The sequence below is a fragment of the Salvelinus fontinalis genome, chromosome 26 (assembly GCF_029448725.1).
Source record: "Salvelinus fontinalis isolate EN_2023a chromosome 26, ASM2944872v1, whole genome shotgun sequence".
In the NCBI taxonomy this organism is placed as follows: domain Eukaryota; kingdom Metazoa; phylum Chordata; class Actinopteri; order Salmoniformes; family Salmonidae; genus Salvelinus; species Salvelinus fontinalis.
Window position 1 is genome coordinate 46842195 of NC_074690.1, and position 13664 is coordinate 46855858.

The 13664-nt window shown below is 40.5% G+C and overlaps 2 protein-coding genes across 4 annotated transcripts in view; one reads left to right on the forward strand and one right to left on the reverse strand.

The window, feature by feature from the left end:
• Positions 1-1691: 1691 nt before the first annotated feature.
• LOC129824477 (U6 snRNA-associated Sm-like protein LSm7) lies at positions 1692-9159 on the reverse strand. Its single transcript, XM_055884180.1, has 4 exons — positions 9057-9159; positions 2980-3094; positions 2688-2759; positions 1692-2410 (listed from the first exon to the last, which is right to left on the reverse strand). The coding sequence occupies exons 1-4, from the start codon at positions 9060-9062 to the stop codon at positions 2268-2270; spliced, it is 336 nt and encodes a 111-aa protein (XP_055740155.1). The 5' UTR covers positions 9063-9159; the 3' UTR covers positions 1692-2267.
• A 205-nt stretch (positions 9160-9364) lies between these two features.
• Positions 9365-13664, forward strand: part of sppl2 (signal peptide peptidase-like 2) — a 56043-nt gene continuing 51743 nt past the window's right edge. For all 3 annotated transcript variants that reach the window (XR_008754756.1, XM_055884178.1, XM_055884179.1), the window contains exon 1: positions 9365-9672. Coding sequence is in view for 2 of the 3 variants with exons in the window: in XM_055884178.1 (XP_055740153.1) it covers positions 9625-9672 (48 nt within the window). In the remaining variant the exon portion in view is untranslated. The remainder of the gene's footprint in view (positions 9673-13664) is intronic.

Consider the following 13664-nt stretch of genomic DNA (forward strand, 5'->3'; position numbering starts at 1 on the left):
TGACCAGACAAGGTCATAAATAGTACAAACACCAAACGAGAGAATCTACAGAAGAAACCGGAGACACACTCCGAGAGACAGTCAGAAAGAGAGATAAAAAAAAAGTCTAAATTAAGGGAGATGTCATGTATGTACATGTACTTACCTGGAGTGCCTGAAAGTGGCACTGTTACTAATTACTACATGTGATCGTCTGTACTTGCACTTGACCCATGACATCTGATAAACATTGTTCTTCTACCTGCATTCCTTCCTCAGTGTGCTAATATATTACAAAGGTAAAAAGAAAATCCATACACGATAGGGAAAACTAACCTAATCCACTCAGATAAAAATAGTACATTGACAAAAACAAAACAAACTCCCACTTCTTCCTTCAAATCTCCATAGGGCTTGTGACAATACTCCATGCAACTCCTCCGCCAAGAAATATTTCAATCCCAGAAACCGCACCCACAATAACATCTATTTTCCTGGACCTTCTTTCCACCTTGGCAGTGCCATTAATCACCATAGCTATAAAGGCCACAATGTCCACCTTCTTAACCTTTGAAATATCTCGGTCCCGCTGGTGAAAGGCAACCCCTACAGTCTGCAGTGAAGGCTTATGCACCACTATGGACTCTTCTGGAACACCATTTGAACCCTCAACCCTTTTAACAACCGCTGCATGTGAAACGCTCTGGACAGCCCTGACTTTGGCCACTTCATTCTCCTTCACCCTTGTCAGGCATTCCAAAGCAGTTGCTTCATGGTTCCCACCACAATTGCAACGTGTCACATTTTCATCCATTTTAAAACGTGACATTATCTTTTCCATAACTTGGACATCTTGGCATCAGTGGCGACCCGTCATCCAGGGCGGGTGGGGCAGAGCTCCACATTTGTATCAAAAATAAATAATTATATTTTTTGGGCTTGCCTGTTTTACATGTTATTTTGGAATTAATACATATCACATATCAGTTTGCAAACAATGTAAAAAAGGATATATAATTCAGTTAATAAAGCTGCATACACACATGGTCTCTTTTGTTTTCTTGAGTAAGGCAGCTCCAAAGTGCAGATGTTTCAGCCTAGCTCAGTGCTTTCTGTGGTGCTGGGGCGAGCCAGCTAAATCTGGAACGTTACGCCGTGATTGGCTCAGTGTTGTGTCACTCGTGGTGCTGGCGCTTGGCTTGCACGTACAAATTCAGCACACACAACATTCTATGATAGAATTGTGTTATTTGACATGTCAAATTAAAAGCTTATTTAACACGTCAAATAGCGCTATATGACGTGTATCTTTTTTGACACGCAAAGACCTAAAGGGTGTTCAATGTGCCTCATCCTAATTAATTTTGCCTACTGTTCTAACTTGGGGGTGCACATATAGCCTATAACCTGTTTTAGAGAAATGTAATCATCGAATATTGTAAGAGCTTCTCATTGTCTGTTTATATTGGGACAGCTTTATGTAGGCCCTAACAGTTTGTGAGCATCATTTGTCACCGCTATAGTGCAATTAATGTTTAGTCTTGTGGGTTTGCTAGTATGCATCCCACTTGTTTTATTTGCCCCACCAAGATTTAAATGCTAAAATCAACACTGCTTGGCATGTGTATGGGTCTGTTTCATTAATCACAATTATTTACTCCAGTTGGGCCCTATGTTCCATTGAGGCTCAAAGACAATGCAAAACACACAAATAAAGAAAATAGTCAATGTATTACATTTGGAATGTAAAAACATAATATGCCATATCATTCAATCCTGGCCTGACTGGGAAAACAGTAGTAAAAAGTAATAAAACCATTTTCAGTCTTTACTATCACAGCAACAACAAAAAATCTGCAGTCAGAGACAAAAAAGAACATTTAAATCACTATTCTTCAGTTATAAACAAAATACATGCCATCACACCATACCCTGCTAGATCAATATTCAGGTTGGCAACACCAACTAAATTACAACAAAATGATTTTCCTGATTATAGGGACTCAAAGACGTGTGGGGCTGTAAACATGACGTACACCTTGGGGAGATGGGACAGGGGAGCATAGGAGTTAATCTCAATTATATTGAATTGAATCCTCACATCCTCCCTCCTTGTCTCCTTCTCAAAGCACATGGAGTAAATCTTACATTCCCCACCCTCGGATCTTCTCCAATGCATTTTGCGAAGGAGGCAAGTAGAGGATGCGAGGAATCAAGGAAATACAATTGACATACACCCCAGGAATTGGACTACTGTGAGGTTATCCGAGAGGAATGAGACTGGCCGACTATCCGTCCTGCTGCTGGATGAAGGGGTTGGGGATGGCTTCCATGCCATCCTGAGGACAGATGAGCACCACGGACGTCCCTCTACAAACCACCAGGCCCAGCTGCCGCGTGTCCTCAGTCAACTTGAACTGGTCGTCGGGATCTGGAAACAACAGAAGGAAGTGACATAACAGGCCAGAGGTCATTGACAGTATGCACAACTACACCATGAATGACCCAACACAACCTTCTTTATAAAATTGGCAAGTTATGACCTTTTGGTTTCATTGTCAAATTTTTTTTTTACTGAGGGGCTACATCACATACATGTTCCATTTAAGTCTGTGGGCAACAGTCTCGACACAAACCCAGGAGTGCATTTTTACTTCTGTAGAAGTGATATGAGGTCATACAAGCAAGTCTTAGTTTCTGCTACATACCCCGCAAGTACTCGATGGTGCTGTCCAATACCAGGTTCAACAGGGGGTCAAACCCCTTCAGGACTCCACTGGCTGAGACAAATACATTTGGATTATTATCTTGAATGGAATCAGGGAGAAGAACACTAGAGAAAAGGATGAGGACTGTGGCCAGTCATGGAACAGCATTTCCACACAGGCAAAAGTTTGTCAGTGTTCTGTTGTGAAAGCTGCATGTTTTCACATCGTAATGAAGAGGACTAAGTAAATGTTATCTTCACTTTCTTTTCAACAGCTAGATCAAAAGGCCTACCCTCTCGTCCTCCCTGAAACTTCACACGGATTTGTTTATCAATGTACTTTGACAGGTCAAAGATACTCTCTTTCTTCTTCTTCTCTCCTTCCTTGTTTCTGTCCTGGTTTCTGTCCTGAAAGGAAAACATTTAGTATATTTATTTAGCACGCTGCTATGAATCAGTCATGGTTTGCACCTCACGCTAACAAAGATCTCGACCCACTCCATCTCTCGCTAGTAGTGGTCAGAATACTGTAACTAGACTGAAAAGACACCTATTTTTCAATTTGTAAGAACTATAGAACAGATAGTGGACGATATATTAGGTGGTTTAGGATAAGTTTATGCAGGGCCGGTTCCAGGCACAAGCGACATAAACGGTCGCTTAGGGCCGCAAGGAAGCCCCGACCTAAAAATATATAAATGTATATACACCAGGAGCAATTTAAAAAATGTGGTTGTGCATGATACGTTTCTCTTGTTATGTTATGTCACTGAATTATTTAGCCATGTCAGCTAACATATTTTAGATTGGTAGTTAGTCTTCCAAGCTATCTAAACTTGTAATAATCATCAATGAATACCAACAGGCATGCAAGGCACATACCCAGGGGCGCGGACCTCAAGGGGGCCATCATTGATTTTGTCGGTCATTCCCAATCAAATATCATATTAACATGGCATAACTCATGACAAAATGTGTAGAATTGCAGGGAATAAGCTGTAAAACTGCAACAACAAAAAAATCTCTGCCCCATGGCAAAGGGAGTAGAATTGCACAAAATGTGTAGAATTGCAGAAAACTTGCTTTAAAACTACAACATTAGCTAGGTTTCCGTCCAATTGGCATCAGATTTTTGTGAATATTCTACAAATCGGCATTAAAAACAATATGCACATTTTCCAACACAGATCAAATTGACTTGTTGTAGATAAAAGACTGTGCATGATGACGTAGTGCACATAAAAATTACTTTTGTGGTTAAATTGTACCGAATAAAAACAAAGTTAAATGGGTTTCCATTGCATTTTCAACTCTACTGATGGTTTTGTCACAAAAAATTGCATTAAATAGCGATTGTGCTCACTCTGGTCTTGGCACGTGCACTCTAGCCAACAACTGGCAGATACAGTACGGGTAGCCTAGTACATGATGACATTATTATGGACATAAGAGCTCAGGGTGGGGGGGGGGGGGGTCAATCGGGGCTCCCGAGTGGCGCAGCGGTCTAAGGCACTGCATCTCAGTGCTAGAGGCGTCACCACAGACACCCTGGTTCAAATCCAGGCTGTATCACAACCGGCCGTGAATGGGAGTCCGATAGTGCGGTTGAACAATTGGCCCAGCGTTGTCCGGATTTGGTCGGTGTAGGCCGCCATTGTAAATAAGAATTTGTTCTTAACTGACATGCCTAGTTAAATAAAGGTTAAATAAATTTTTCAAAAATCTATTAATAATAATAATAATTTGGCAGCCAAGCATCGATCATCATGTCACCAGAAGAAGACCATCAATATTTATTGGAAAGGAGTAATTTATTCATTTTAGAGGTATTTGACCCAGTTATGTTAGAGACATGAAGATTTACATACATTGTCAACCTGACAATTTCTAATGATTATTTATCAATTCAATGGTTGAATAACAAGTATTAGGTAAATCTGCAATAATAATTTTAAGTAAAAATAACCATTACGTGTAACTACTGTTCAAAATTAATTAAGTAGGTCTAAATACCTTGAGTGCAAAAGCTCATCCAAGTTTACTTCGATATGATGGTTATTATATCAATATTTTCGCATAAAAGCGTTTCCCCCGCCATTTCTTGCATAATGAATTTTACTGACACAAAAAGATCCCACCTTGTCTTGAGTGTTTTGTTGACACTTGGAAAGTTTACAGACAAATTAGCTATTTCCTTTAGGCCTGTCATGACATTTTTTATCCAACATGTACTTTACTCGCATAAAAAGGTTAGATGGAAACCTGGTTATTTTCTCTACGGCAAAATTTCTAATGGGAAAATGTGTACTATCGCAGGAATGTAATGTCAAGAAGGGGGCTGTCATACCAAATAGTGTTCCCCTCTACGTCACAATGGGATTCGATGAGCTTTAGATTCGGTTGCTAGGGCTGTTGCTAGAATTTGCAACGTTCTGACCGGATTACGTAATGAACCAAAGCGTCCGTTGCTATGCTGGTTGCTTGGCTCCAATTTACCTCGTAGGTTGCGGGCAGTTCTAATTCTATTTCACCACACAAACGCTCGCTCAGTCTGGTCAAAGTTATTAACTCAGAATTGCCACTGGGTGGCAACCAAATCCAAAAAGGCTAGAGTTTATGGAAGAAATTATCCACTCTGCCATTTTTTTGCAGCTACCCTTGGTACATGCAGTCTCCTGAGTTGGCCACTAGTAGGAACTGCGCCTCCGTTTTCACATTCATTGATAAATGCACGGAGTTTCTGGTTGTCCAGAGGTGTATTCATTACGTCTTGCAACGGAAACAGTTGAAGAACCAATCGGAACGAGGTAACTACCTGAATTTGTCCAATAAACTAGTTTTCGTTGCAAAACATTTTATGTTTGGAGTAAACGGTTTCTGCTGCAAAGCGTTTTTCAACAGAATATGAGTAATGAATACACCCGTTTTCCGAAATAAATTTGGATGCTTGTACACTGAACAAAAATATAAACCCTACATGCAATAATGTCTAAGATTTTACTGAGTTGCAGTTCATATAATGAAATCAGTCAATTGAAATCAATTCATTAGGCCCTAATCTATGGATTTCACATGACTGGGAATACAGATACGCATCTGTTGGGTCAGAGATACCTTACAAAAAAAGGTAGGGGCGTAGAGCCGAAAACCAGTCAGTATCTGGTGTGACCAACATTTGCCTCATGCAGCGCGACACATCTCCTTCGCATAGAGTTGACCAGGCTGTTGATTGTGGCCTGTGGAATGTTGTCTCACTTCTCTTCAATGGCTGTGCGAAGTTGCTGGATATTGGCGGGAACTGGACCACACTGTCTTACACGTCGATTCAGAGCATCTCAAAACATGCTCAATGGGTGACATGTCTTATGAGTATGCAGGCCATGAAAGAACTGGGACATTTTCAGCTTCCAGGAATTGTGTACAAATCCTTGCAACATGGGGCCGTGCATTATCACGTTGAAAAATGATGGCGGCTACCAGGATCTCGTCACAGTATTTCAGTATCTCTGTGCATTCAAATTGCCATCAATAAAATGCAATTGTGTTTGTTGTCCATAGCTTATGCCTCCCCATACCATAACCCCACGATGGGGCACTCTGTTCAGCAAACCGCTCGCCTACACAATGCCATACACACCGTCTGCCCGGTACAGTTGAAACCGGGATTCATCCATGAAGAGCACACTTCTCCAGCGTGCCATTGGCCATCGATCAGCATTTGCCCACTGAAGCTTAATTGCAGTCAGGTCAAGACCCGGATGAGGATGACGAGCATGCAGGTGAGCTTCCCTGAGATGGTTTGTGCAGAAAGTCTTTGGTTGTGCAAAACCACAGTTTCATTAGCGTTCGTAGTGGCTGGTCTCGGAACGATCCCGCAGATGAAGAAGCCGGATGTGGAGGTCCTGGGCTGGTGTAGTTACAGATGGTCTGTGGTTGTGAGGCCGGTTGGACGTACTGCCAAATTCTCTAAAACAACGTTGGTGGTCGGCTTATCAAATCAAATTGTATTTGTCACATGCTCCGAATGCAACAGGTGTAGAGACCTTAACCAACAATGCATTTTCAAGAAGAAAAAAAAGAGAAAAAAATTGCAATGAAATAACGAGGCTATATATAGGGGATACCATACAGGTTAATCAAGGTAATTTAGGTAACATGTACATGTAGGTAGGGGTAAAGTGACTATGCATAGATAATAAACAGCGAGTAGCAGTAGCGTAAAAAAAGGTGGGGGACAATGCAAATAGTACGGGGAGATAAAGTAACATTCAATTCTCTGGCAACAGCTGTTACCAATTGCACACTCCCTCAAAACATGAGACATCTGTGTCATTGTGGCCTTTTATTGTCCCCAGCACAAGGTGAAGCTGTGTAATGATCATGCTGTTTAATCAGCTTCTTGATAATCCATCCACCTAACAGGTGTAGCATATCTTGGCAAAGGAGTGCTCCTTAACAGGCAGTGCTTGACTTGGGCGGGAGCTGTTTGAAGGCTGTACCAACACTTAACATTTTTTGGTAATTGCATACCGGCTCCTCTATAAAAAACTAAAATAGCCTTTCACTGGCTCCAGATGCACACACCAAGGCCAAAAAGGTTAATCAAAGCGGAATGAATGCGGGATCTTCATTGAATAGCAATGGAAAGTGGGTATTCATTTCTTGATTCCGCTTTGTTCAAGTTTATTTGCCTCTAATCTGTGAATCTGTGTGTGACAGTAGGCTTTTCGAGATTGCGCAGATTGAAAATGTGCCAGCCTGAATGGCACGATGCGATGCGCTGTTCCAAATTGTCAAATGAGGGTTTGTACGGTCACGAAAAGTCATGGAAATTAGTTTCAGAATTGCTGTTAATGTAATTCATGAAAGCACACTTTAAATATGATCAATCAATTAAACAAGTACATATCAGCCAATATCGGAATCACCCTTCAGTGCAGGTCTATGGTGCTGTGTGTGTGCCAGTGAGAGTGGGCTGTTGCCCGAGAGAGAGAGCGCGACATTTCAGAAGCAGGTATAAAATAACGACAGACTAACTAGACCACCAATTCAAAACATAACTAGTAGCAGTTGACTCGCTAGGTAACTATAGCTAACTAAGCATTAATTTCGCTGTTGCCTTTTCACCTGCACTGTAGAGCCTAAATACATCTGCACAGTTGGAAAGCTGGGATTCTCCTCTATTAAACATTAGCCATGTAATTGCGCCAACGTTAAAAATATTCTAGGAGTAGCCTAATTGACAAAACTTGCTGTGCATAGATCTCCCCAGAAACATTAATATTTCAGCCTTATATATAAACATGTCTAGTTAGATATCTTGCTTTGAAGTAGCCTACCGTATCCATTTGATCCCTGATTTATTGAATGAGGGAATCATTTTATAAAGACACAAGTATTTGGTTGTAATGTTGAAAAAGCCTGCACAACCAGGAGCTCTGCAGATGGAGGGTTGACCACATGTTAACAACATGTGACTAACAGTGCAGTTCTACGTGAGGGACTAAGTGCCTTGATTAAGGGCACAACCACTGTAGAAGGTGTTACGTCTACATCACACAGAGCAACTTTCCAGTGCCAATAATACTTACTTTTTCATGTAGGCTATAATAATAGTTATGAACATTTGGTTAGAAGTCATGGAAAATTTGTATAAACCGTTAACAGTGAATAATCAGGTCTGTCTAGCATAATGTCATTTGTGAATTTCAGTGAACATAGTCTAATGGACCGATTTGGAAAAAGACAGCCCCTGCACTTCTTCCATCCTAAGTCAAACACTGCTAACAGGGATGTAAACAGTTGTGCACAACATTTTAGAAATACGATTTGAGCGCATAACCCATTTCTGGGATATTTTATTTCCGCTCATAAAACATGGGACCAACACTTTACATGTTGCGTTAAAATGTTTGTTCAGTATAAAAGCCTCTACCAAATATTCCACAACCTCCTGCCGCCTGTATGAACTGCCCTGTTTGGTTTTTGTAGTAGACGGCCCATCATTCTCAGACAACTTGAGTTCATTTGATGATCGTTTTTTTTATGTCTATACGGAATTTTCTTATTTAGTCTAACGTTGCACGTTTTGCTGAATATATTGTCGTCATCTGCAACGTCCCAACGGGGTTTCAAGAGATGTATTCAAGTGGGTGGATAATTTTTTTTTGTCGGTTTCATTGACAACACGATGCAATCTAAACAGCACGCTCCCAAATATGTCTACTCTGCCCTCACTTGCTAGTTACCAGAATACTGTTGCTAGATTGAAAGAGACACGTATTTCAAATCGCTAAGTAAATAATATACAATAGTCAATAAATAGTTTACGACGATTTAAAAAAGTTTATGGAAGATATGATTGACTCACCGCCATTTTTAAACTGTTCCAGCCAAGTCTTTCGAACTCCAACCTTTGACCCGGAAGAAGCAAAATAATCAATTTTTAGCTCAGGTGTTTCAAGTTGTTTCTATATAAAATTTAGCCTATTTTTAGAACAATTTTAACTCGTCAATGTATTGTAAATCACAAGTTTAGCTAGTATGCTGACAGAAAACACCTGGATTTTATCGCAATAATTTAATTGGCATCGATGTAAACCAATCAAAATGTATGTACCTCGGCGATGGATCAAAATCAACCAATGATAAACGCATTTGATAATATGGGCGGGAGCTGGCAAAACAGCTGGTGCTGAGCAGTGGGTATCATACAAATTCATGAAAACAAAAATGAGCTTTTTGGTCTTAATTTAAGGTTAAGGTTAGGCATAAGGTTAGCATTGTAGTTAAGGTTCGGTTTAAAATCAGATTTTAAGAAGATACTTTTTAGAAATAGGCGGAGTTTAGCCATACTTATGATTTTGTGGCTGTGGTAACTAGGCACGACCGGACCAGAGCAGTGCGGGTAATGGGGAGATAACAATAAACTAAGCAACATGAAGGCTTCGCTAAACCTGGTTTGGGCAGTTATTCTCATAAAACAGGTGAGATTGGTCTCATGTCTATTCACCCAATATTGTGTGGCCTTAATCTGTAAAACAATCTTAACAGTCAGTACTTGTACTTTTGTCGAGGTGTTAATTAGTGTGCATGCTAACATACCACAACGATTGAGATCAAATCACATTTTATTTGTCACATGCGCCGAATACAGCAGGTGAAATGCGTACTTTTTTTAAAACCAACAACGCAGTAAAAGAAATAGAGTTTAGAAGATATTTAGTAAATAAACCAAATCAAATCAAAAAGTAACACAAGCAAATTACATAACAATAACGAGGCTATATATAGGGGGTACCGGTACCGAGTCAATGTGCTGGGATACAGGTTAGTCGAGGTACAGTAGGGCGCTGAGAATATTCGTAGCTACACAGGGCTCTTTTTATTGTGTATTTCTTTAACCTTTATTTAACTGGCAAGTCAGTTAAGAACAAATTGTTTTTTACAACGAACCCTCTGCAAACCCTGACGATGCTGGGCCAATTGTGCGTTGCCACATGGGAATCCTGATCACGGCCGGTTGTGATACAGCCCGGGATTGAATTTGGGTCTGTAGTGATGCCTCTAGCACTGCGATGCAGTGCATTACATGTTGACCACACCGCTCGCATCGCTCGCGTGTGCATCAACAAGCGTCTCTGTATCCAGACGCTAAAATAGAACTTGGTTCTATGTGTGACACTTGACATGTGCAAGTCCTGCCTCTCCCATCTCCTCATTGGTTTTTAGGAGCAAATACCCACTTGGGTGATTGAAAGATAAACTGAGGTCCACACTCCAGTCCAGTTGGTAGTGGTAATGCACCTTAAAGTTGGTTGCCAACCGCCATATAAAGCCCAAAGAAGAAGAAGAAGAAGCCAGGAGAGATTACTAGAAACTAACTCAGTTTACCCCTTTTATCTGTGGATAAATTAATCTGTGGATTAATTGTCAGAGTAGAGGGCCTTGTGCATTTCGGGGTAAAATAACAACCACATTTTTATATCCCAGGACAACAGAAAGCTAGCGAGCTAAATTGCCATAAATGTTTAATGCTTTTCGACCTGTCTTCAAATTAATATAGTTGGTTCAGAGTTTATTTTGATATTTCAACCTGTGTCCTGATCGCGTCTAGTGTGGGTGGACGAAATCAACATGCGCACGAAGACGCACGCGGGTGGTCTGTTCAGCATGTTAGACCGCTGCGCCACTCAGGGTCTGCTAGACGTCCTCTGTAAATCCTTGTGTAACATGACTTTGATCATTTAAGTATCACGGTGGTTTAAACCTGTTGAGGCTGGGGGCGCTGTTGTCACTATTTATGGTAATCGTGTAATTTTTGAAACGGCTTCCTACAAAATTCTTGATCGTACAATATGCATATTATTATTATTATTGGATAGAAAACAGTCTATACTTTCTATAGGAGTTGAAATTTTGTCTCTAAGTGGAACAGAACCCATTCTACAGCAATTTCCCTGACATGGAGTCAGATTTCAGAAATCTTGGCCACTGTTCTGGAGTCAGTTTTAAAGCCAATGCTATTCCTATGAGTATACGGACACTGCTTACGTCTTCCCCTGGATGCCTTTACGTGATGACGATTTGAATGGGGTCGATTGCGCAATCACAGGCACTATAAATTAAAAAACCCTGTAGCTAGTAACTCTTTTGGAGCTGCGTCATGCGCGTGGAGGACACCGACCCGCACCTGTTCCAAGCATTAGTGTTGGGAGTAATCTTTCTCCGGTCATGTTAAGACTCGTTATAGGAGTTAAAAACATCATAAGGTAGTTAATTTAAAGCGTTTTATAGCAATTTATATCCGTTTAGTGCGATTTTGGGACATTTATTTCTGAGACGCTGTGAATCTCTGGGCACGCTTCCAGTTCATCCCGAACGCAGTTGGCATTTCCACATGGCAAGAGGACAGCTTTCCACCAAAAGACGATTAGACCCAAGAAAGGATCCTTTGCCCAAGATACTGATGGAAGAACAGCTCAAAGTAGGACATTTTTATTATGATAAATCGTGTTTCTGTCAATGTTAGTGGCTTAGGACGCCATGTTTTTTTGACGTAGCTTCGCTTGGCGCAAACTGTATTGAAAAGTAAGGATAATTAAAAAAATGTAATTCCGCGATTGTATTAAGAATTAAATTGTCTATCAATCGCTGTCCACCCTATATTTTTTAGTCACGTTTATGAGTATTTATGTATACGAGTAGATCACTGTCTAATATGGCGCACGGACATTTTCTCACCAGCTGGGCTACATTTCTCATTGTCTAACCATGATTTTGGTGGCTAAATATGCACATTTTCGAACAAACTGTATATGTATGTTGTAATGTGATGTTACAGGGGTGTCATCTGAAGAATTCTGAGAAGGTTAGTGAAAAAAATAATATATTTTGGCGATGTTTACGTTATCGCTCACTTTGGCTAGAATCAATGCTGGGGTAATGTTTGCACATGTGCTATGCTAATATAACGATTTATTGTGTTTTCGCTGTAAGACACTTAGAAAATCTGAAATATTGTCTGTATTCACAGGATCTGTGTCTTTCGATTAGTGTATGCTGTGTATTTTTACGAAATGTTTGATGATTAGTAGTTAGGTAAACATGTTGCTCATTGTAATTATTCTAGTCCATTTGTGACGGTGGGTGCAATTGTAAACTATGCCAGCTACCTGAAATATGCACATTTTTCTAACAAAACCTATCCCATACCATAAATATGTTATCAGACTGTCATCTGATGAGTTTTTTTCTTGGTTAGGGGCTATAAATATCTTAGTTTAGCCGAATTGGTGATAGCTACTGGTGTTGGTGGACAAATAAAAGATGGTGGATTATGCTAATGTGTTTTTAGGTAATAGATTTACATCTTTACATATTGTGTCTTCCCTGTAAAACATTTAAAAAATCGGACATGTTGGCTGGATTCACAAGATCTGTGTCTTTCATTAGCTGTATTGGACTTTAATGTGTGAAAGTTAAATATTTAAAAAAAATTTTTTTTTTGAATTTCGCGCTCTGCCTTTTCAGTGGAATGTGGGGGGGTGTGCCGCTAGCGGCACCCTCATCCTAGACAGGTTAAGATGAATTTCCTAATCGTATACACCTCTCATATCGTGTCTGCTGGTATTGTCACTTTGACAAATATCTAGCTAAGCTTGTGCATAAGAGTAAAGCTAGCTAGCTAACGTTAACTGGTGTTGGAAAGATGCAGTACTGCACCCACAGTTAACGTTAGTGTGGCCAGTCTTAAAGACAATTTATGCTTGCTCTGGAAATTTTTTATTTATTTACCGTTATTTTACCAGGTAAGTTGACTGAGAACACGTTCTCATTTGCAGCAACGACCTGGGGAATAGTTACAGGGGAGAGGAGGGGGATGAATGAGCCAAAATGCGAACCAGAGGCTCCATACGGAGGGTAGGTCCTGTATAAACACAAATTCACTTCCTTAACAACTTCATTCACAACCAGGCTGGGATTAAAAATATAGGACAAAACACACATCACGACAACAGAGACACCGCAACACTACATAAAGAGAGACCTATGACAACATAGCATGGTAGCAACACCACAGGACAACAACATGGCAGCAACACAACATGGTAGCAGCACAAAACATGGTAGACATTATTGGGCACAGATAACAGCACAAAGGCAAGAAGGTAGAGACAACAATACATCACGCGTAGCAGCCACAACTGTCAGTAAAAGTGTCCATGATTGAGTCTTTGAAATAAGAGATGGAGATAAAACGGTCCAGTTGAGTGTTTGTTGCAGCTCGTTCCAGTCGCTAGCTGCAGCGACCTGAAAAGGAGACCAACCCATGGATGTGTGTGCTTCGGGGAGCTTTAACAGAATGTGACTGGCAACACGGTTGTTGTATGTGGAGGATGATGACTGCAGTAGATATCACAGATAGGGGGGAGTGAGGCCTAAGAGTTTTGTAAATAAGCATCAACTAGTGGGTCTT